The sequence below is a fragment of the Myxine glutinosa genome, chromosome 12 (genome assembly GCF_964187855.1).
Source record: "Myxine glutinosa chromosome 12, kmMyxGlut1.1, whole genome shotgun sequence".
Taxonomy (NCBI): Eukaryota; Metazoa; Chordata; class Myxini; order Myxiniformes; family Myxinidae; genus Myxine; species Myxine glutinosa.
This window is the reverse complement of record NC_136272.1, coordinates 2,832,901-2,855,975: the sequence shown is the minus strand read 5'-3', so window position 1 is coordinate 2,855,975 and position 23,075 is coordinate 2,832,901. Positions and strand designations below refer to the sequence as shown.

The window sequence follows — 23,075 nt, the reverse complement described above, 5'->3', positions numbered from 1 at the left end:
TGGTCTGAGAGGGTCAGTAACCAGTGTGGCAGCTACATTCAAATGCAAGGTGTGCACAGAGGGAGCTGCAGATGGAGGAAATGTTGAGTTGGATCTTGGAGACGGCGTGAAGCTGGAAGGTGTGAAAACATTTTGCTCCCTCGGAGACATGCTGAATGGAGAAGGTGGATCAGACTTGGCAACGGTTGCAAGAGTGAGATGTGCATGGAAGAAGTTTCGGGAACTGAGTGGCATGCTGATGAGGAGGGGAGTGTCGTTGAAGCTGAAGGGAAAGGTGTATGCTGCATGTGTGAGAAGTGTTATGATTTATGGGAGCGAGACATGGGTAATGAACGTAGAGCAGCAACGAAGGCTGGAAAGGGTGGAAATGCGAATGGTTCGGTGGATGTGCGTAGTATCGTTGAGAGAGAGGAAGACAAATGATGAATTGCGAAAGATGATGGGAATAGAGCCTGTGATTGATGCTGTGAAGAGGAACAGGTTGAGATGGTTTGGTCATGTGTTGAGGAAGGATGAAAGTGACTGGTTGAGAAGAGTGATGGAAATGAATGTAGAAGGAAGTGGAGGACGGGGAAGACCGAGAAAGACTTGGCTAAAGATGGTGGAAGAAGAAATGCGGGCAAGGGGGTTAACAAGGAGAGATGCAGAAAATAGGGCAAAATGGAGAAGATTGTCATGGGGACCGTAAGGCTAACCCCCGCTCTAGCAGGGAAAATGGCCATAAAATGCATGTTGTTGTTGTTGTTGTTGGTGTCATGGGCCTTGTGAGAATCGGCCACAGCGATCGAGGCAGTGGTCTGTTAACTTATACACCGCCAAAATATCTATGTGGCATTCTGTCAAGCAGGGTGTAAGCCTTAACTCCATGTCATTAGAACTTTGTAATTACTTTCTTTTAACTGTGTGTGTGTGTTGAGTGTGTGTGTTGAGTGTGTTGGTGTTGTGTGTGTGTGTGTGTGTGTGTGTGTGTGTGTGTGTGTGTGTGTGTGTATGTATGTATGTATGTCTGTATGTGTGTGTGTGTATATATATATCAGGAGAAAGATTATTGGTTTTGGGTCGTTTATAATCACATATACATATCTTTTCTGCATATCTCACAGGATTGTGAGTTGGATAGGCGACCATGACGGACCACGACCTGCTCATGGTTACATATCTTTTCCGCATATCTCACAGGATTGTGAGTTGGATAGGCGACCATGACGGACCACGACCTGCTCATGGTCACACATCTTTTCCGCTTATCTCACGGGATTGTGAGTTGGACAGGCGACCATGACGCACCACGACCTGCTCATGGTTACATATCTTTTCCACAAATCTTTCTGCAGAGTCAACATCACTTGGTTTGCTATGGAGGTTTAAAGGCTTATTAAACCAAGAGATAATTGAGAGAGGCAAAGCAATAACATACCGATATGTGCTGGACGCTTTTAAGTGATAAAAATTATATAAATAATGGGTATATGTTGCCTCGTAACACGTATATCAAGAGCCAGATGGTAGACAAACCTGAGCATGTGCAGTTTTATCACAAAGAAGCCAAACACGAATTTCACACTAATCTTTCACAAAGTGGCCAACAAAAAGATTGAAAACGTAATTGAAACGAAAACTAAAAAAAAAAATCATGAGAAAAAAAATGTTCACATACATTTCAAGATAGGCAAAGACACGCACCACGTTGCAAATCTTTTAACAATCCTGGAAATACAATCATTTTAACGATGCATCGTTCCTCTCTACTCACAGGTACAGCTTTGGAAAGCTTTGCACACGCCTCTCGCAAATGGACCTGTTTAGGTCCGAGGGAGAAGGACGCGATCTCTCCAGCAAATAATGCTGGCAAGCTGGAGTGACGCTCTCCGGTCCACTGCAGGTTCGAGACGGCTAGCAGAGCCCCAGGGCGCACCAGCTCATGGGCCGCGTGTTGTTCCAAGCCACCCCATACACGTAGAACCACAAGCTCTCCCTTGGGAGATCCCAAGTACACTGCCTGCATTTGAGCTGAGGGAAGCAATAGAAGGTGAAGTGATGCAGCCAGACGTGATGGCAGATTTACCTTTAGCAAACGTTCATTCGGTGCAATAAATACCTGATAAGAAAGGAAGAGAATAACTATTATGAGATTGGTAAAATGAAAAATGCAAGCAAGCACACCCTCCCCCAACAAGATTGTTAAAAATAAAAACTTTACCTGTTCAAGCTTCCAGAGAACAACAAAAACAAGAAATTTTAATTAAAACAAAAGCCGCGTCGATGTTACACAATGCCTAGATGCAGCTGTGCCTATAACGTCGATGTTATAGGCACAGGACATTCCTATTGATTCGATTACTTGATGTTATTTTTGTGCAAAGTGAAAATATATCTCGGCAATTTCCCGTGTGTGGTGACGAATTTTTAATATATCTCGGCATTTTCCCGTCTGTTATTTCAGGCGGTGTATGACTGACCATCAGCGATTTAAAAAAAAAAAATCTCGGCAATTTCCCGTATGTGGCGACACATGAACGAAGCTATGCTCCTCTCTCCACATTATTGTGACGACGTATAAATTAAATATTTCATCGTGACGATTGTCATCAAATGGACGAATTTTTAATATATCTCAGCATTTTCCCGTCTGTTATTTCGGGCGGTGTATGACTGACCATGCCGCGATTTAAAAAAAATATATCTCAATGGACTTGAAGTTACAGGCCTTTGAGAATTCATTTCGTTCTATAAAGGGCAACTTTCATCGGATTTTCTTCCTGTTTTTTTTCAACCGAGTCTAAAACTATGTTAGCGACTGTGAAAAATGAAATGATATATCGAATTTGATTTGAAATAAAACTGTGTGAGAGAGGAAGACACCATGGGCCTACAAAATAGGCCTCAAAGCTATGCCAGTTAATAAAATGGTGGATATTTGTTTATATGAAGCCTCTCCCAAAATGGGTGGAGCTATGGTTCCCAGAATGGGTGGAGCTTTGAGGTTTTGTCTTTTCTGCAAGAACAACAAGAAGAAGAACAAGAAGAAGAACAACAACAACAACAGCAGAGGGCACTCTATGACCAGCGTCTGCGACGCGGCTAACAAAAACAATAAATTTTCATTCACATGAAATATAAATCAACTTTTTAAATTCTTCAAACATTATTTCCCTCAGACTTGGAGAACATATTCCTAGTCAACCTCTTTTTTTCATGATTTCAACCGATGCTCTGATATTGGGTCATGTGACCTCAAAATTAAACTATTGTGATAGTCCAATAGGTAAGAATTTGGGACTTGTACTTCAGTAATGAAAACGTTTCTTTGAATTTCACTGTTATTTTGGACACCACCTTGATTTGACCCACATTTGGACACTAAGCTTCAATTCTGACTTTTTATGACCGACAGATATTACGTGTTCGAAAAAACATTATGTTTAGCCGCTCAGAGTGGTAGCAACAAGTGAAATTTGAGGTATTAGTTCATGGACTATTTGATATTTCTTTATTTGGAATTCTCCCTCACTTTCCTTTTTGAGTCAAAGTTTGTAATTGAGCCTGGTGTTGGCTTAGCGGTTAGGGTGCCGGCTTGGGATCCGAGGATCCTGGGTTCGAATCCCGGTCGATCGCTGAATTAACGCCAGTGGGGTTGACTCAGCCTGTCATCCTTCCGAGGTCGGCAAATTGAGTACCAGCTTGCTGGGATGAATGATCACGGTGTGTACCCCAACTTAGAATAGGTACACCGTATCCCTGCGTATTGTAAGAGGCGACTAAGGGTTGGCGTCAGGAAGGGCATCCGGCCATAAAAACATTGCCTCAAACAGGGAACCATGATTGTCATGGGGCCCGCAAGGCTAACCCCCGCTCTAGCGGGGAAAAATGGCCTTAAAACGATCATTCATTCATTCATTCAGTCAAAGTTTGTAATTACTTGTCCAACTAAGTTTTTTTTTTTTCCATGGCGGTGGTTCATATGCACAAGGTGTGTCATATATAAATGTAATAACTAGCTACCGATAAACACTTTGTCCAACACCCCCAACATGAGCTTGAATGGCGATAGCTGCTTGTGCTTTACCTCGCGATGCTCTTTTGGACATGATCATCACTGGGAAAATGAATATCACACGAGGAATCTTAAAGGGAATACAGGGAACTACCCCTTTCAATCAGTTGTTGTCCTCAGTTGCATTTGTACGCAATCCTCAAAATGTTGCTGAATTTCAGTTGCATGAAGACGGCTTCTGAGGTCGTTCAATTGAAACAAGGTGGTAAATTTTCTTCCCCAATGTGGCCTAATTACATAGGATGGCTCAGATGAATCCTGCAACAATCTTGTTTTGTCGGAGACTTGCGCACACGAGGCGACTGTCGACGACGCCATTGTTGTTGAACAAAATAGCGATGAAGAGGAAAAGCAGGGAGAGAATGAGAACAGCGTAAGCTCCGAGCACTGCTGCCTTGGGAATAGTGCTGGCACGTCACCCACGGCATGCTAGGAGAAAAAGGCGGCTGTAGGTAAAGCCCTGGGTGGAGAGAAGGCCGGCTCAGGGAGCATTCAACAACTTGCTGGTGGAACTTGCTGTGGAAGATAAGACAACTCTCAATGTATCTATATTTACGGCCGCCATCTTAGAAAAACGTTGCACCTCTGTATCTCCGTAACGTCTCCATGGAAACAATTGAAACGTGGCTCAATGTCAAGTACTCCCCTCACGGAATGACATATGTTAATGATGATGTCATGAGTGCCTTCATTATGGCGTCATAATTCAACAAGTACAATGCTTAATCCGATCAGTATGAAAACGGGGGAAGAATTTGGTAGACGCAATTAAATTGATGACATCATAGGTCAGTGGTTTAGCAGCCATGCTGGATTGAACATAAAGAAACTTTAAAAACCTTCTACAGAACGGCTGACCAGATCGATGCCAAACTTCATGCGCATGATCTACTAGTCTTGGGGAATATAGGGTGCCCATGAATAAATCTCAGGTCACATGGTCTGGCAGCCATATTGGATTTAACCTAAAACCTTTAAAAATCCTCTCCAGAACGGCTGGACTGATCGCGGGAAACCTTCACACAAATGTTCCCCAAACCTTTGGGATACCATGGAGTTCACGAATAAATCATCGGTCACGGGGTTGGGCAGCCATATTGGGCCTAAGGTAAAATCTTAGAAAATCTTCTCTGAAACCGCTTAACCAATCAATGCGAAACTTAACTAATAGATCAACTACCCATGGGAAATATCGTTTGATAAAAGTGAAACATTGGTCACTGGTCTGGCAGCCATATTGGATCAAAGAAAAACAAAACCTCAAAAAAAAGAAAAAAAAAGTTGGCTTGCACTAAGTCCTTCTCAAAACTGTGCAGGGTAAGTATTCTATGAATATCATCTAGTTAATAGATATATAGTCACACAGCTTCACCGCCCCATGGCTATATATATATATATATATATATATATATATATATATATATATATATATATATAGATATATATATATATATATATATATATATATATATATATATATATATATATATATATATATATATATACAGACTTGGCATTTAATATGGAATATATATTTTTTCTTGACTTGGGTTTACTTTCTTAACTCAGTATATCAATCTAGTGAGTTTCGTTTCCACTTTGGTGATTTATTTGTTAAAAGAACCATGTCACTGATTGTCTGTCGCAGCAAGAAGTCAACAACAGGATTATATCACAGGTGGCGTGGCAAAATGTACGGACAGGTGCATTTGATGATTGGCTTCACAGTCAGGTATACAAGGGTTGTTGCGTTCTGTATTCGTGGAAAACAAGAGCTGCACGTCTCCAAAAGTTATTGCCGCTTCCGCTGGAGATGGTCCGTCAACTCGACAATGCTGTTTGTCATGGAGTGGTGGCTTTACGAAATTACGGCATGAAACAGCGTGCTATTGCTCGGCAGTATGGCATCACTCAAGGTCAGGTGTCAAAGATCCTGAAACGAAATGCTCAGAGGGGTGTCCCTACTCCAATACCGAGGCCAGGACGTCCCTGCAGAACCACAAGGAGGGATGATCGCCAGCTGCACCGGTTAGTCCGCAATGGCCGTACCAAGTCAGCTAATCGGCTTAGGGCTGAGTGGCAGCAACTGACAAATGTGCCTGTATCCAGAAGGCTAGTCAACCAACGACTGGTTCAAGCAGGCTATCGTGCCAGGCGTCCCCTGAGAAAGCCACGCCTGACCAGACAACACCGCCAGCGCCGATTGCAGTGGGCCAGAGAGCACCGTCAATGGCAGCCAGGACACTGGAATCACGTGATCTTCAGTGACGAGTCTACATTTCTGGTCTATCGTCAAGATGGTCGCGTCCGAGTGTGCAGACAAGTGCATGAAGCCTACAACAAAGATTGTATAGTGCCAAGAGTCCAAGCTGGAGGTGGTGGGGTGACCGTTTGGGCTGCTTTTCATGCAGGGGGCAAAACTGACCTGGTTGTTCTGAATGGAAACCTGAACCAGTTCAAGCACAGGGCCATTCTGGAAGAAACATTGCTTCCATTTGCTCGTGCAGCCTTTCGAGGAAACTTTGTCTTCCAAGATGACAATGCACGGCTCATCGTGCTCGCATGATCCAACACTTTCTTGCTGACCGTGGTGTAGAGCATATGGAGTGGTCTGCCATGTCCCTGGATATGAATCTGATAGAGAACTTGTGGGCAGAATTAACGCGTCAAATCGACCACTTGGACCAGCAGCCGACCTCTGTGCGTGAATTGCAGCAGGCTATTGTCACTGCATGGCAAGCGATTCCTGTCCAAACCTTGGCAAATCTCATGAACAGCATGCCTCAACGTGTACGTGCTCTCCTGAATGCTCGTGGGGGTTACACGAAGTACTGAACTGTAATTTTACTGTCCGTAATCCCAGTCGTAATTTAACTTTTGTTTTTGTTATATAAAAAATTTGGCTGATGTGCAAAATAAAGAGATACTTCTGGAAAACGTACAGAAGTTTAACACAGTACTTTCCATGAATTGAGTTCGATATCAGTTTACATCACTTTCAAGGATCAATTTATTTGTTTCAAAATGTCAAATGTGGTTTTTGTTTCTTTTAAAGGTGACATTAACAAAATCTAGAATAATTTCAACATAATTCCAATGAACTTTTGGTTCTCAGACATCTTGAAAAGTAAGTTCACCCCCACAAAAAAAATATTCCATATTAAATGCCAAGTCTGTATATATATATATATATATACATACACATATATACATATACACATATATATATATATATATATATATATATATATATATATATATATATATATATATATATATATATATATATATATATATATATATATATATATATATATATATATATATACACACACACATACATACACTACCGGTCAAAAGTTTTAGAACACCTCCATTTTTCCAGTTTTTATTGAAATTTACGCAGTTTAATGTCTCAATGTACTCTGAAATTAAGCATAGAACAAATAAGCAATTGGAGATAAAAAAGAAATCGTAGAATCATTTTGTTTAACAAAATTTAATTTAAATTTTTGACTCAGCAAAGTAGCCACCTTTTGCAGATATAACCGCCGAACACACTCGTGGCATTCTTTCTACAATGGAAATCAAATATTGTTCGGGAAGTTCTTCCCAACACTGTTGCAGAAGTTCCCACAAATGTGATGCACTTGTAGCTTGCTTTGCTTTCACCCTTCTGTCCAGTTCATCCCAAACCAGATCGATGGGGCTTAAGTCTGGAGACTGTGCTGACCATTCCATGATTTGAAGCCTACCGTCTTGTTCTTTTCCTCGAAGGTAGTTTTGACATAGCCTAGAGGTGTGTTTAGGGTCATTATCTTGCTGTGGGATGAACCCCTGACCAACTAGGCATATACAAGAGGGTACTGCATGGCACTGCAAAATGCTGTGGTAGCCCTTTTGGTTCAGGGTGCCAGTCACTCTGTGCAAGTCGCCGACTCTGGATCCAGCAAAAGAGCCCCAGACCATCACGCTTCCTCCTCCATGTTTGACAGATGGTGTCACCCACTGAGGAACCATCATTTCGCCGACTCGATGGCGTACAAAAACCCTGCGTGATGAACCAAAGATTTCAAATTTTGATTCATCGGTCCATAAGACCTTCTTCCAGTCTTCAGTAGTCCACTGGCACCCTGAAGTAGTCCACTGGTGCTTCATGGCCCAGGCAAGCCTGTTTTTCTTATTTTGCCATCTTAGCAATGGCTTTCTTACTGCCACTCGACCTGTCAAACCTGCAGCTCAAAGTCTTCTCTTCACAGTTGAAACTGAGACTTGCTTACTTCGACCAGTGTTAAGCTGTGCTTGAAGCTGTTGTCCTGTGAGCCGCCTATCACGCAAACTGTTGACTCTCAGAAACTTGTCTTCTGATTCTGTTGTGGCTTTGGGTCTGCCAGACCTCTTCCTGTCAGAGTTTCCTCCAGTTTCCAATATACTACTTCCTGCAGTTCAGGGAGTTCAGTTATCAGTTATCCCTGCGCAGTTGTTATCCCTGCGCATCGTAAGAGCGTGACCAAGGGTTGGCGTCAGGAAGGGCATCCGGCCATAAAAACATTGCCTCAAACAGGGAACCATGATTGTCATGGGGCCCGCAAGGCTAACCCCCGCTCTAGCGGGGAAAAATGGCCTTAAAACGATCATTCATTCATTCATTCATTCTGCAGTGCAATATTGTCCAAATAATGCTTCAGAGGGTGTACTAACGGTCTGTTCCAATACTGCTTTTATACAGATAGGGGGGTTGTAATCAAGTAATCAGCAGAGGTTGGGACACCTGTAGGAATTGTTTGCATCAACTTTCAAGGCTTAATTTACTTACATTGCTGCAGAACAGCTGTAAGTTGTTAACCCATTACTTGTTCACTGAAGAAGGCGTTTTTTTTAACAATATAACTGTGCAATTTACATTACTTTCCCGTTTTTGCTAACCGAAACTTTTTTTTTAACCTCAAGCAGTTTCTGCTTACCTTTGTACCATTTCAGGTTATTGCTCAACTGGACTTGAATTGCTTAAATTTCAATAAAAACTGGAAGAATTGAGGTGTTCTAAAACTTTTGACCGTTAGTGTGTGTGTGTGTGTATATATATATATACATACATACATACATACATACATACATACATACATACATACATATATATATATATATATATATATATATATATATATATATATATATATATATATATATATATATACAGTATATATATATACATATATACATATATATATATATATATATATATATATATATATATATATATATATATATATATATATATATATATATATACATATATATATATATCTATACAGACTTGGCATTTAATATGGAATATTTTTTTTTCTTGACTTGGGTTTACTTTCTGAACTCAGTATATCAATCTTGTGAGTTTCTTTTACCCTTCGGTGATGTCTTTGTTGAAAGAACCATGTCACTGATTGTCTTTCGCAGCAAGAAGTCAATAACAGGATTATATCACAGGTGGCGTGACAAAATGTAAGGACAGGTACATTTGACGATTGGCTTCACAATTAAATCGGGTATATAAGGGTTGTTGCGTTCTGTATTAGTGGAAAACAACTGCTGCACATCTACAAAAGTTATTGCCGCTTCCTCTGGAGATGGTCGTCAACTTGACAATGCTGTTTGTCATGGAGTGGTGGCTTTACGAAATTGTGGCATGAAACAGCGTGCTATTGCTCGGCAGTATGGCATCACTCAAGGTCAGGTGTCAAAGATCCTGAAACGAAATGCTCAGAGGGGTGTCCCTCCTCCAATACCGAGGCCAGGACGTCCACGCAGAACCACAAGGAGAGATGATCGCCAGCTGCACCGGATAGTCTGCAATGGCCGTACCAAGGCAGCTAATCGGCTTCGGGCTGAGTGGCAGCAACTGACAAATGTGCCTGTATCCAGAAGGCTAGTCAACCAGCGACTGGTTCAAGCAGGCTATCGTGCCAGGCATCCCCTGAGAAAGCCATGCCTGACCAGACAACACAGCCAGCGCCGATTGCAGTGGGCCAGAGAGCACCGTCAATGGCAGCCAGGACACTGGAATCCCGTGACCTTCAGTGACGAGTCTAGATTTCTGGTCTATCGTCAAGATGGCCGCGTCCGAGTGCGCAGACAAGTGCATGAAGCCCACAACGAAGATTGTATAGTGCCAAGAGTCCAAGCTGGAGGTGGTGTGGTGACCGTTTGGGCTGCTTTTCATGCAGGGGGCAAAACTGACCTGGTTGTTCTGAACGGAAACCTGAACCAGTTCAAGTACAGCGTCATTCTGGAAGAAACATTGCTTCCATTTGCTCGTGCAGCCTTTCGAGGAAACTTTGTCTTCCAAGATGACAATGCACGGCCTCATCATGCTCGGATGATCCAACACTTTCTTGCTGACCATGGTGTAGAGCATATGGAGTGGCCTGCCATGTCCCCGGATATGAATCCGAAAGAGAACTTGTGGGCAGAATTAACACGTCAAATCGACAACTTGGACCAGCAGCCTACCGCTGTGCGTGAATTGCAGCAGTCTATTGTCACTGCATGGCAAGCGATTCCTGTCCAAACCTTGGCAAATCTCGTGAACAGCATGCCTCGACGTGTACGTGCTCTCCTGAATGCTCGTGGGGGTTACACGAAGTACTGAACTGTAATTTTACTGTCCGTAATCCCAGTCATAATTTAGCTTTTGTTTTTGTTGAAATTTTTTTTGGCTAATGTGCAAAATACAGAGATACTTCTGGAAAACGTACAGAAGTTTAACACAGTACTGTCCGTGAATTGAGTTCGATATCGGTTTTCATCACTTTCAAGGATCAATTTATTTGCTTCGAAATGTCAAATGTGGTTTTTGTTTCTTTTAAAGGTCACATTAACAAAATCTAGAATAATTTCAACATAACTCCAATGAACTTATATATATACACAGACTTGGCATTTAATATGGAATATTTTTTTTGTGGGGGTGAACTTGCTTTTCAAGATGTCTTAGAACCAAAAGTTCATTGGAATTATGTTGAAATTATTCGAGATTTTGTTAATGTGACCTTTAAAAGAAACAAAAATCACATTTTACATTTCGAAACAAATAAATTGCTCCTTGAAAGTGATGTAAACTGATATCTAACTCAATTCATGGACAGTACTGTGTTAAACTTCTGTACGTTTTCCAGAAGTATCTCTTATTTTGCACTTTAGCCAAAATTTTTTTTAACAAAAACAAAAGTTAAATTATGACTGGGATTATGGACAGTAAAATTACAGTTCAGTACTTCGTGTAACCCCCACGAGCATTCAGGAGAGCACGTACACGGTGAGGCATGCTGTTCACGAGATTTGCCAAGGTTTGGACAGGAATCGCTTGCCATGCAGTGACAATAAGCCTGCTGCAATTCACGCACAGAGGTCGGCTGCTGGTCCAAGTGGTCGATTTGACGCGTTAATTCTGCCCACAAGTTCTCTATCGGATTCATATCCGGGGACATGGCAGGCCACTCCATATGCTCTACACCATGGTCAGCAATAAAGTGTTGGATCATGCGAGCACGATGAGGCCGTGCATTGTCATCTTGGAAGACAAAGTTTCCTCGAACGGCTACACGAGCAAATGGAAGCAATGTTTCTTCCAGAATGGCCCTGTACTTGAACTGGTTCAGGTTTCCATTCAGAGCAACCAGGTAAGTTTTGCCCTCTGCATGAAAAGCAGCCCAAACGGTCACCCCACCACCTCCAGCTTGGACTCTTGGCACTATACAATCTTTGTTGTAGGCTTCATGCACTTGTCTGTGCACTCGGACGCGGCCATCTTGACGATAGACCAGAAATCTAGACTCGTCACTGAAGATCACGTGATTCCAGTGTCCTGGCTGCCATTGACGGTGCTCTTTGGCCCACTGCAATCGGCGCTGGCGGTGTTGTCTGTTCAGGCGTGGCTTTCTCAGGGGATGCCTGGCACGATAGCCTGCTTGAACCAGTCATTGGTTGACGAGCCTTCTGGATACAGGCACATTTGTCAGTTGCTGCCACTCAGCCCTAAGCCGATTAGCTGACTTGGTACGGCCATTGCAGACTAACCGGTGCAGCTGGCGATCATCCCTCGTGGTTCTGCGGGGACGTCCTGGCCTCAGTATTGGAGTAGGGACACCCCTCTGAGCATTTCGTTTCAGGATCTTTGACACCTGACCTTGAGTGATGCCATACTGCCGAGCAATAGCTCGCTGTTTCATGCCGTAATTTCGTAAAGCCAACACTCCATGACAAACAGCATTGTCGAGTTGACGGACCATCTCCAGAGGAAGCGGCAATAACTTTTGGAGACATGCAGCAGTTGTTTTCCACTAATACAGAACGCAACAACCCTTGTATACCTGACTGTGAAGCAAATCATCAAATGCACCTGTCCGTACATTTTGCCACGCCACCTGTGATATAATCCTGTTGTTGACTTCTTGCTGCGACAGACAATCAGTGACATGGTTCTTTTAACAAATAAATCACCAAGGTGTAAAAGAAACTCACCAGATTGATATACTGAGTTAAGAAAGTAAACCCAAGTCAAGAAAAAAAAAAAATTCCATATTAAATGCCAAGTCTGTATGTATATATATATATATATATATATATATATATAATATATATATATATATATATATATATATATATATATATATTTATATATGAAGAAGAAGAAGTTTTGGTCACAAATATACATACATACATACCATACATATTGTTGCGGATATGAGGATTGCATTTTTTTGATTGTGTGTATTGTAGTGGTAAATTGTTGTGTAACCTTGGTTGGATATGGCCCCTCCTGCCTCCAGTGTTGTGTAAAGGTTAAAAGGGTGTCCCGGTAGTTATTTCCATAAAGCACACACATTGAAGGACCCGATAAAACCCTTGTGCAGTAGCTTATATCTTATTATGTGTTTTAGGGTAAGGCCTTGTCTTCCATTAAAATAATACTCCATTGCACCGAATCAATTAAGAATAGCTCCCCTTCAATAATTCCATTTCCCAGCCAAACTCTCCATCTGTGGGTAAAGCAGTTCACAAGCGTGGGGTGCACACCCTCTCATTTCGCTGCGATAGTGAATACGTGCTCCGTGCTCTGTTTGAACAGGAGGGGCGGGGTCGCCCGGGAGAGGCAAGCCCAGGGCGCGCCACGAAGGGCGGGGCTGTTCAGCCCCATGCCCAAATAAGGAAACAAGCCCGTGGCTCGCCACGAGGGGCGTGCCGTCGGCGCCATGCCCAAATAAGGAGACAAGCCCGTTGGATTACCATACAAGGTCACGAAACAGAGCACGGGGGGGAGGGCGGTACCAAAACCGAAGAGGGCGTGTCAGACCCGCGCTGAAGGTTTGGACAGAAGGGTGCGACGATCGCTGGAAGAAGCTACACCAGAGATACGGCAGATGAGTCCAGGTGCGTAAGAGGGTTGGCAGTCCACCGGGAGAGAGTTCAGAGTGGCACCGGAGTTGCGTGAGATACGCAAAGCCTTTGACAAAGAGCCGCTTCAACCAGCCCCGTTTCAACCAGCCAAGTGACCCTGCCGGCGTGCGCTGTAAAGCCGAATACAAGGAGCTGCCGGCTCCTCGCTTCCCGCCCCGAGTGGACCTGCTCGCTGTGCCCTGTGATTCCACCTGCTCATCCCTCCAAACGATTCCTGCCCTTACATCCATTTGCGTACGTGAGTTTGTTTTGTTCGTGCTGTCCTGGGTAGTAACTAAGTCTGTATAAGCTAGTAATTTTCACTGTGTCACCTGCGTTTTCATGTCCGCTGTAAATACCCGTGACTGCTCTTTTTGCTTATGTGTGTAAATAATAATAAACCCCGTTACTCTTCTGTATGTCTTCTTCTTCTTCCTCTTTGCATTCGTCGTCTTAGTCTTTTCCACATTGAGTATCTGTGGCGCGATACGGCCAACGTCTGGGTGAATCGGGTTTAGTCGGGGAACAACTGTTCGGTCGCGGAGCCTCCGCTCGGCAAACATACCATCCTTAACCGCGTACCGTAACAATATATAACCATATACGTTTGCTCCATTGTAAGATAAGGTGTATGTTGACATTTTGACCTCACAAATAATTGGTGGTTGAATTAAGTGACCGGATATGCAAATCCTCTTCAAATTTCAAGTCAATTGGATGAAAATTGAGGATTTTAGAAATTCAACCTAAATTCTTGACCTTTGGCTTATTTTAACCTAAAAAATAATTGGTGGTTGAAATATATATTATATATATTGTTGCGGATCCCGGGTTCGTCGACGTACAAAGGGGGGGTGTATGCCCCGTTCCCCCACGAACTCCGGGTCCACTGAGGCCGCCGACCACGACTACACTCGTGGTTGACGGATTGCTAGGCAACTCCAGCCGCCAAGCCCGCAGCTGCGCGTGGAAGGGTTAAAGGTCACAACCCGAATATCTTTGGACACATGCAGCCGTGAGAACGGGGACTGAACCCCGCACAAGTCACACTTCTTCCTGACGCCAGAGCGGTTGTGCGTCGCGTGACCGTACGTTACACTATCGGACCCGATTGAGCGGTTTTAATTCGGGCGGTGCTAGGTCAATGGATGGGAAATGACGACGACGGCCAGGTTGGGAATACCAAACACAGTATTTATTTACAGGTATGTACAGAACAGAGACACAGCAAAGAATCTTAATAGCCTGACCTAGACTCCCAGACAAAGGCCCTCATTCGTTTGGGGAAGGGGGGAAGAGGGTAATGCGCAGGGAAGCGCGGCCGCTTCGTGCAGCTTGTCCGGATGGGCTTGGATCTTGATGGTGATGGTGCAGCTTGTCCGGATGGGCTTGGTCGTGCAGCTTGTCCGGATGGGCTTGGTCGTGCAGCTCTTGCGAATGGGCTTGGTTGTGCAGCTCTTGCGAATGGGCTTGGTTGTGCAGCTCGTGCGAATGAGCTTGGTGGACGAAAGCCCCAGGAATCGCTCCAACCCAAGGCGCCAACAGCCGGAGACGATCGCGGCAGGGACGAAGAGTGATGATGTACCAGGAGCAGGAACCAGAGGACTGATCAGGATAGCAGGAGCCCAGCAAGAGAGTGTTCTGGGCCGGGTTTTTATAACCCCCCAAACCCCTTCCCGAATGTTCCATGGGTCTCAATTGGCCGCTGGGGGTCACGTGACGTGACAGCCCCTCATTGGCCACCCTCGGCCACTCCCTTTCGCTCCCATTGGTTGCTCGATGCTCCTCCTCCCAGAAATGTCTCTTTCCTCCTTCGGGGAAGGTTTTATTCCTCTTTCAGGCCTGCAGGGCCTAGTCTAGTCCCATGTGTTACGGATTCGTCACTTCCGTTGTTGTGGTTCTCATCCACTGCAAACATTTTTGGTTCCATGTACTATTATATTGTTATCGTTTAAGTGAATTGGAGATAACTGTTTTCAAAAGGTAAAAAAAAAGAATGTTTTAAAAAGAAACCGGAAACCGGATCGGGAACCGGACGAAGAAGAAGAGGAAGAAGAGGAGGAAAAGGAGGCGGAGCGAGTAAGGTCGGAGAAGTAGCCGAGCTGTTTGGAGGTCTGGAGCAAACGCTGGCGAACGGGGGTCACTAGCGAACTTTGGGGTTTCCTGGGAAAGGGATTCCTGCGACAGAGTTGTTATCGCTGTGACAGATAAACCTGCGTGACAGGTTTTGCGGTTGATTCCGAAGAGAATCGTTGGAGTGCCGTTACGTCTCGAGTACGGGCCGGTTGGCCATTTTGCCTCGCGCCTGATTTCGCATCGCTCCAGGTTTATCACCTCGCTTCAACCATTTCACCGCATCCAGACGTTAACCTGGTGTGTGTGTGTGTGTGTGTAATGTGGATTTTGAGTGTGAATTTGCGGTTCGCCGATTGGGAGCCGTTGAACGTCCATACCCGAAGGTGTGATTTCTCAGCCGCCTCTTGAGGACACTTTTGCCCATCTTTGGCAGTGTGACTGTCAACCGAGCGGGATTCTGGTCTCGATACATCGTTCTGACGATCACTGGAGCGTGGATCGACTTTGGCTTGAAGCCGGGACAGAGACATTGGGAATGTTATTTTCGCTCACTTGGAGCACAGTGAGTTATATTGTACGAAACTGATGGTACCATCATAGGAATGATATATTGTTTGTACAATTGATTAATATTGTTATTGTACTGTTATTCTTGTGTGACCTTAATACAATACTTGTTTGTTGGTAACAATTGGTGTGGTTTCACCATTGATCTTTGACATACAGAATAACACATCTTTCTGCCATGACTCCTCTCGGGGCTCGGAGGTACACCGTGACCGGGGTTTGGGGAGGAGCACGTAACACATGACAAGGCACTTTGGGCCTCAACGAGGCCTACAATCATCCTGCCTGACTCAACGCATTATTTGTTTTCTTTCTAAACACTGGAAAGGGCCTATACTTTACATTTAATAAGAAATAACTAACTATAGGAGGCTACATGTTGTGGTGCAACTAACTATAGGGGTGGTTGCCTTTATTTGCAAAACCGCAACAATACATACATATATATATATATATATATATATATATATATATATATATATATATATATATATATATATATATATATATATATATATATATATATATATATAATATATTATATATATACAGTCATCCCTCGCTATATCGCGGTTCACTTTTCGCGGCTTCGGTACATCGCGGGTTTTTCTCGCTAGTATATGTAAAATTATATCGCGGATTTTTCGCTATATCGCGGGATTTTTCGGTATAAATGTATTTTTATATACTATTATTTTAAATATTTTTGTGGTAAAATAAGCATTTTCTAGCCTAAAAAATTAAAAAACATAAAAAAATAAGAAAAATACAGTTATTAAAACATATTACAAGAAATAAAATACTGTACATAGTGTACAGTAGAAGGAGAGACAGAGTCGTGCGTATGGAAAACGCAGATGCGGCAGCTTCCACTTGCGCTAGTTACCCACGTAATGGGTAACTGTAATGCTCTTTCTGGCTGTGCAGTACATTCATCATCGTCATCACCTTCATCGTCATCAGTACTGCACAGCTAATTCATCATCATCTTCATCACGCAAGTTGTAGTATTGAAGAGCCGGGGCTCTTGCTTGATACGGACGAAATGACGGGCAAGACACAAACTCGTCCGAGAAGATATTTATTCTCAAAACCAACTCGGGAACACTGAAAAGCCCGTTTATCGGGCTGAATTATAAAGCACAACCAGAAACCGAAAGCCACGCCTCTCAAGCGTGGCGTGCTTGGTGGTCACGTGATCAACAGGTGTAGCTGATTATACCCGCACGCGCGGCACGCTTTGGCGGTCACGTGACCAGCCACTCTGGCGCCGGGGATCCCCGCCGGTGACGTCACCGGCTGGAGCAAGGAGATTCTAATGCTGGTCTTGCTTGGGGAACCCATGGGTCGCTACAGTATCTTCAATGGTGAGTACCCATTAGAATTTTATATGTTGTTAAAATTACGTATGTTTAAGAGTGTAAAAAGTGTTTAAGAAGTATAGGAAGTGTTTATAAGAGTATGGGAAAGGTTAATAAGAGTGTGGGAGGGTCATAAAGCTTTAAAATATATATAAATAATAAAATAAAAATATGGTCGCTACTTCGCGGATTTTCGTCTATCGCAGGGGGTTCTGGAACGTAACCCCCGCGATAAACGAGGGATCACTGTATATATATATATATATATATATATATATATATATAGATATATATATATATACATATATATATATATACATACATATATATATATATATACATATTATATATATATATATACATATATATATATATACATATATATATATATATTGTTGCGGATATGAGATTGGCCTCCATCCATATCCGCTTGTAAATATTCCCCTATTTCCCCAATACTTCCCAACTATCCCCAATCCCCCATTCCCTAGTCCCATTTTCTGTAAACAACACTCTGTAGACCCGACCTTCCCCTATTTCCCCCATTAAATGTCGCATCCAGGTCCACCGCATCTCACGTAGACAACTATAGGACATCTTGCTAGTTATTCTTAGTCTATGTCAGTTAAGGACTCGTTTCCATTAATTCTGACTCTTCGTTGCACCAGAATGTGATTGTATGGCACCGTTAGGAAGTTTAGGACCTCCCAATACCTCCCCGCAGCTCTTCCTCACGGTTCAGCAACAACAACAACAACAGCAACAACAACGGCGGCGGCGCGGGGAGTGCGCGTCCTCACTCCGGCTTGGTTAGCCGCCATCGAACATGTGCTCCGACGGGGTTACCACGTAGGGGCTCGCTGTCAGCTCCTCGTCAAGGGCGTAGCCCGGTAACCCCCCGCACCCAATAGAAGCGGCGGACCGATTCCATCTGGGGCGGAGCCAACGAGCCGAGGGCGTGTCACTCCCCGCTGAGCATGCGCAGGAAGAGGGAGGTGACGTCAGATACGCGCTGGACTTAAAGGAAGAGAGACGCCACCTCCGAGCGCTGCAATACCTCCCCGCATCTCTGGACCGGACCGTGTTTGATTCTGCCCCTGAGCCAAGGTGCACCTTGTGCTATCGACTGCCTGTCCGTCCTTGCCATCAATCCCTGTGTAAGTCAGTCTTGTTCCGTTTGTCTGTGGTCTGTCGGGATAGATAAGATTGTGTCTAAGTGCCCATCTTTTCTGTGCTTTACCTCATACCTTGTAATCTACCCCTGTTCTCCACCACCAATTATATCCTCCTCCGGAGGTCTTGAGAACTGTACCCCTTGTGTCGTTTCATTTATTCCAGTCGTTGTGTCTTTTCCATCATTGATTTAGCATAGCGCGACCAGGTCAACGTCGGGTGGAATCGGGTGAGTTGGGGAAGAATCGGGGGAATTGTTAGGTCGCGGCAATACCACCGCTCGGTAAATAACATCAAATCCGCGATCCATAACAACTGGTGTCGAGGAGTGAGATCGGACCCGAAGCGCGCTTAACGTGCTCAAAATTACAAGTAACCGAAATTTGTTTTGTTGTAAAATAAAAACCCGAATTTTGAAAGTCGCGCTATGGCAGATCAAGACGGCTGGGTTCCGGTAGAGGAGAGTGAGGCAGGGTCGATCCAGGACCAAATTGAGGGACATGAGGAGAGCGAAGCAGTCAGGGCGGCAGGTTCACAAAATGGCGTCCTCGCGCACGAGGTTGCGGGCGCGCAAAATGGCGCCTCGCACATGGCTGCGGCGGCCGCACCCGCTGCACAAGTGGGAGGGATGGCCCAAATGCAGGCCCTCATGGAGCAATTTATGGTACAAATGCAGGCGTCCCTCAACCTGCAGAAGGACGATATGAGGGCTAATAGTCAGCAATTGGGGAATCGGATGGATGCTCAGAGTGAGCAAATGAGGGCTCAGAGTGAGCAATTGGGGGTAATGAGGGACGAAGCGAGGGGTACCGGTGAGGGGTTAGAACAAAGGATGGGGGCCCAGATCGGAGGGTTAGGGAGTAGAATAGAGGGATTAGACAATAGATTAGGGGAAATACAGGAGGGGTTAATGGGGGTAGAAAACAGAATGGCCGCTCAAGAGAATCAAATGGAAGGGATGCAAAAGGGGTTAGAGGGGTTAGAAAACAGTATGGAAGGCAAATTGAGGGACATGAGGGACCAAGCGGAAAGGGAAGTTAAAAAAATGGGGCAGCAGATAGAGGGGGTCAGAATGGGGGTAGAAACTAAATTGGATGCTCACAGGGAGGAAATGGAGCAGATGAGGGTGGCATCTGGGCAGGAGATGCAAGTGATGGGAGAGGAGATCAGAAGAGGTGTGAGTGAGGAGGTCGGAGGAGTGCGCGAGGAGGTGAGGCACTGTAAGGAGCGCATGGAGAAGGAGGTGAGAAAGGGGACTGTAAAATTGCAAGGGGGTATAGAGGAGTTGACGCTGGGAGTAGAACAACTGACAGTGGGACAAAAGGAGTTGGGGGACCAGGTAAAGAAGAACACAGCGGTAATAGAGGGTTTAAAATCGACACAGAAGGAGATGAAAAAGGACGTAGGGGTAATTAAAAAAGAGTGTCAGACGGTACATGAGGACCTGACGAGGAAAATGGACGAGGTGATAGAGGTAATGGAGACGAAGGACCGGCAGGTGAGAATGCACATAGAAACGGTCAAGGTGGCCTTAGAGGACGAGCTTGAGGAGACGCACCGGGAAATAAAAGAGGTGAAGCAGAAATTAGAAGAAGTGGGAGAAGGGGTGAGCGATATTAAGAAGCGACGGAGAGGGGATAAGAAAGAGATAAAAGAGGAGATAAAAGAATTGGTCCAAAGTCTGTGTTCGGATCGTGATGATGTGCTCATTAACCGGATGAGGGATTCGCAGGTGATGGAGGAGAAGCGAAGAGGAAGAGGACCCGGTGTAAGTGGTGACCAATATGGTCGTGCGTATGATGCGCCAGGTGATTTAATGAGCTTGGGGGTCGAGATGGACCCGGGTGTTCGTGAGAGGCCGTTGGTGAAGTGTGCGACAGGTCTGGTGTGCGAAAAAGGAGGTGTGCGAGAAAGTCCGACTCTGGGTGTGTGAGGAAAAAGTGCGTGCCAAGGAGTGAGGGTGCTGTCGAGAGTGAGTCGGTCGTAGCGCGTGTGCGAGGGAGCACATGGAAGCGCGTAGTGAGGAGTGTTACGGAGGGTGTAAAGGGAGAATGCACGCCTGTGGTGAGTGTTACAGAGGATGTAACGGGAGAGGGTGTGCGAGAAAGATGTGTGACGGACAGGTGCATGGGGAAAGAGTGCGCTGTCAAAAGTAAGGAAGAATGCACGCCTGTGGTGAGTGTTACAGAGGGTGTGACGGGAGAGTGTGCGCAAGAGTGTGCGCGAGAAAGGTGTGTAACGGACGGGTGCATGAGGAAAGAGTGCGCTGTCGAGAGTAAGGGTGAGTGCGCTGTCAAGAGTGGAGGTGAGAGTAGTAAGAGTGACACGGAGCGTGAGTTGGTTGTGACAGGTGAGAAAGGAAGCACACCTGGAATGGTAGAGCGTGTGTGGGAATGCACGCTGGAATTGGTAGTGAGGCACGTGGTTGGGTGTGCGAGTGAGGGCACACCTGTGATTGTCACAGAGGAGGTGACCGAGGAAGGGGCGCGAAGAGGTGTGTTGGTGAGGTGTGCGAACAACGAATGTGTGCCAAAGTGTTCGGTGGTCAGGTGTGTGACCAAGGCTGGGAGTGGAATGAGTGTACCTGGGTGTGTTAGAGAAGGTACGACGAGGAGCATGGAAACGGCTGGATGTATGAGCAAGAAAGGGGTAGCGTATGCTTGTAACCATGCAGGTGAGGCATCGACGGTAACCGGGTTAGCGGTTAGAGCGACTTATAGCCGACTCGGGCCCTCGGTGCGTGCCGGGCTTCACGTGCCGCGAGAACCGGCGGGGATCCGAGCCACGGCGGGTTCGAAAGGACCGCCGTACGCGATCCACGCTGGGCCTCGCTTTGAACGGCCGCGTCCGTGCTCCACTAGGCGGAGCGGGCAGCCCGATAGGAAGGGTCGTCATGGCGACCACTTTTTGTTGAGGCATGCCGGCAGGTCGAGATCGGGACATTGGATGGCTCCACGCCGAGGTGGTGCGTGGGATCTCGGCCCGGGTAAACCTCCTTCCCTGCACCGAATGCGGGACGTATCCAGCCGCTGGCACCAAACAACCCGCATTCATGGCTTGGCTGTACGAAGCCGAGCAGTAGAAGTGAATTGGCGCACCGAGAGGCATTAGTAAGTAGACTGTAATGATGAGGTTAGTGTTTTGGACCCAAAATTAGAGAAAAACAAAATTTGATGATTGGCAAAGGATTGGCAGTAATGATTGGCAGATGATGGGTAGTGATTGGCAAATTTTTGATTTGTTGAAATTTGATGTGCAAAATTGGTAGTGGGAGATGCCCGATGTGGTGGGATGGCAACTCTGTCATCCCTCACAAAAGGGGGGCAAATGCGCTATAGTTTATGGGGTGTATGGCAGTGAAAACTAGCCCGGGTGGGTTAGGATATTGTGTGTAGGGATCTAGAAGAGATTGACATTAGGTAACGTTAAGGTTTAGTTAGTGACTGATACCTGTAGTGGGGACGCAGGTAGATTAGTGTGGATTATAATGACGAGGGAGCGCAATAGTTTAAAGGGACGACTGGGAAGCGCAAGTTTCAGAGGGGAGTAGTTAGATGAGATGATGCTGTGTGAGAACTGGACAGGTGTGTGGAGCAGTGTATGAGTAGTGAGTGTTGTGGATCAGCGCGAATGCGCTTAGGGGAGAGAAGGGTGCAGGCGGCACCAAGTATGAGAGCACAGGTGTGCAAGTACAGGTGTGTGGAATACATGGAGTAAGTGGTACGGAGTGGTGTGCATGGTGCGAAGGCGTGGATGGGGGAAGAGTGGACCCCTTTCACGAGTACCCGGGGCGGGTAGTGTAAGTGTTAGTTAGAAGGTATAGGTAAATTGTGGTAGGATATTGGCATTTGTGGTGCGGTTGCAGAATGGTATTGTGGATGGGTGCATTAGTGTTGTGGAAATGGCTGGGCGTGTAGCCTGTTAGTGTGTGTAGTTGGTTTGGGCACTCCACCACTGTGAGGATGTCGGCCAGGTGAGGCCGCAGGTGGGCTCTGGGAGCCGTTAGTGTCAGTGGGTGCCTGAGGATCCCGGGTGTGGATCGGGCAGCCCGTGCCAGAGAGGGCACTGAGGGGGTGAGAGTGCGAGAGGGCCTTCCCCAGTTAGTTAGGTTAGGGTGAGGAGCAGGTAAGCTCGGGTGGCAACTACAGTGGTGGAGGTGTGCAGGTGGGTAGACCTGCTGGGAGAGCTACACGTCACAGCCCAGAAATTGTGCAAGGGCACCGGGAGATGAATCGGGGGAGTGAGACCCCAACTTGAGAAGCACCACAGTTTGGTCAATGGGAATTGGTTTTTAGAACCCATAGTGTAAGTTGGCCAATGGATTGGCAGGGAAAGACCCCGGGTAATGTAAAGTTGTTAAAGTCATTTAGGAAATAGTTAGGATTGATGAACCTGTCGCACCATACGCAGCC

The 23,075-nt window shown here is 45.4% G+C and overlaps 1 protein-coding gene across 3 annotated transcripts in view; it reads right to left on the bottom strand.

Annotated features, from left to right (window-relative positions):
* Nucleotides 1-23,075, bottom strand: part of BRCA2 (BRCA2 DNA repair associated) — a 165,166-nt gene that overhangs the window by 9,428 nt on the left and 132,663 nt on the right. For all 3 annotated transcript variants that reach the window (XM_068133413.2, XM_078766408.1, XM_078766409.1), the window contains exon 21: nucleotides 1,754-2,010. In XM_068133413.2, the coding sequence (XP_067989514.2) occupies nucleotides 1,754-2,010 (257 nt within the window). The remainder of the gene's footprint in view (nucleotides 1-1,753; nucleotides 2,011-23,075) is intronic.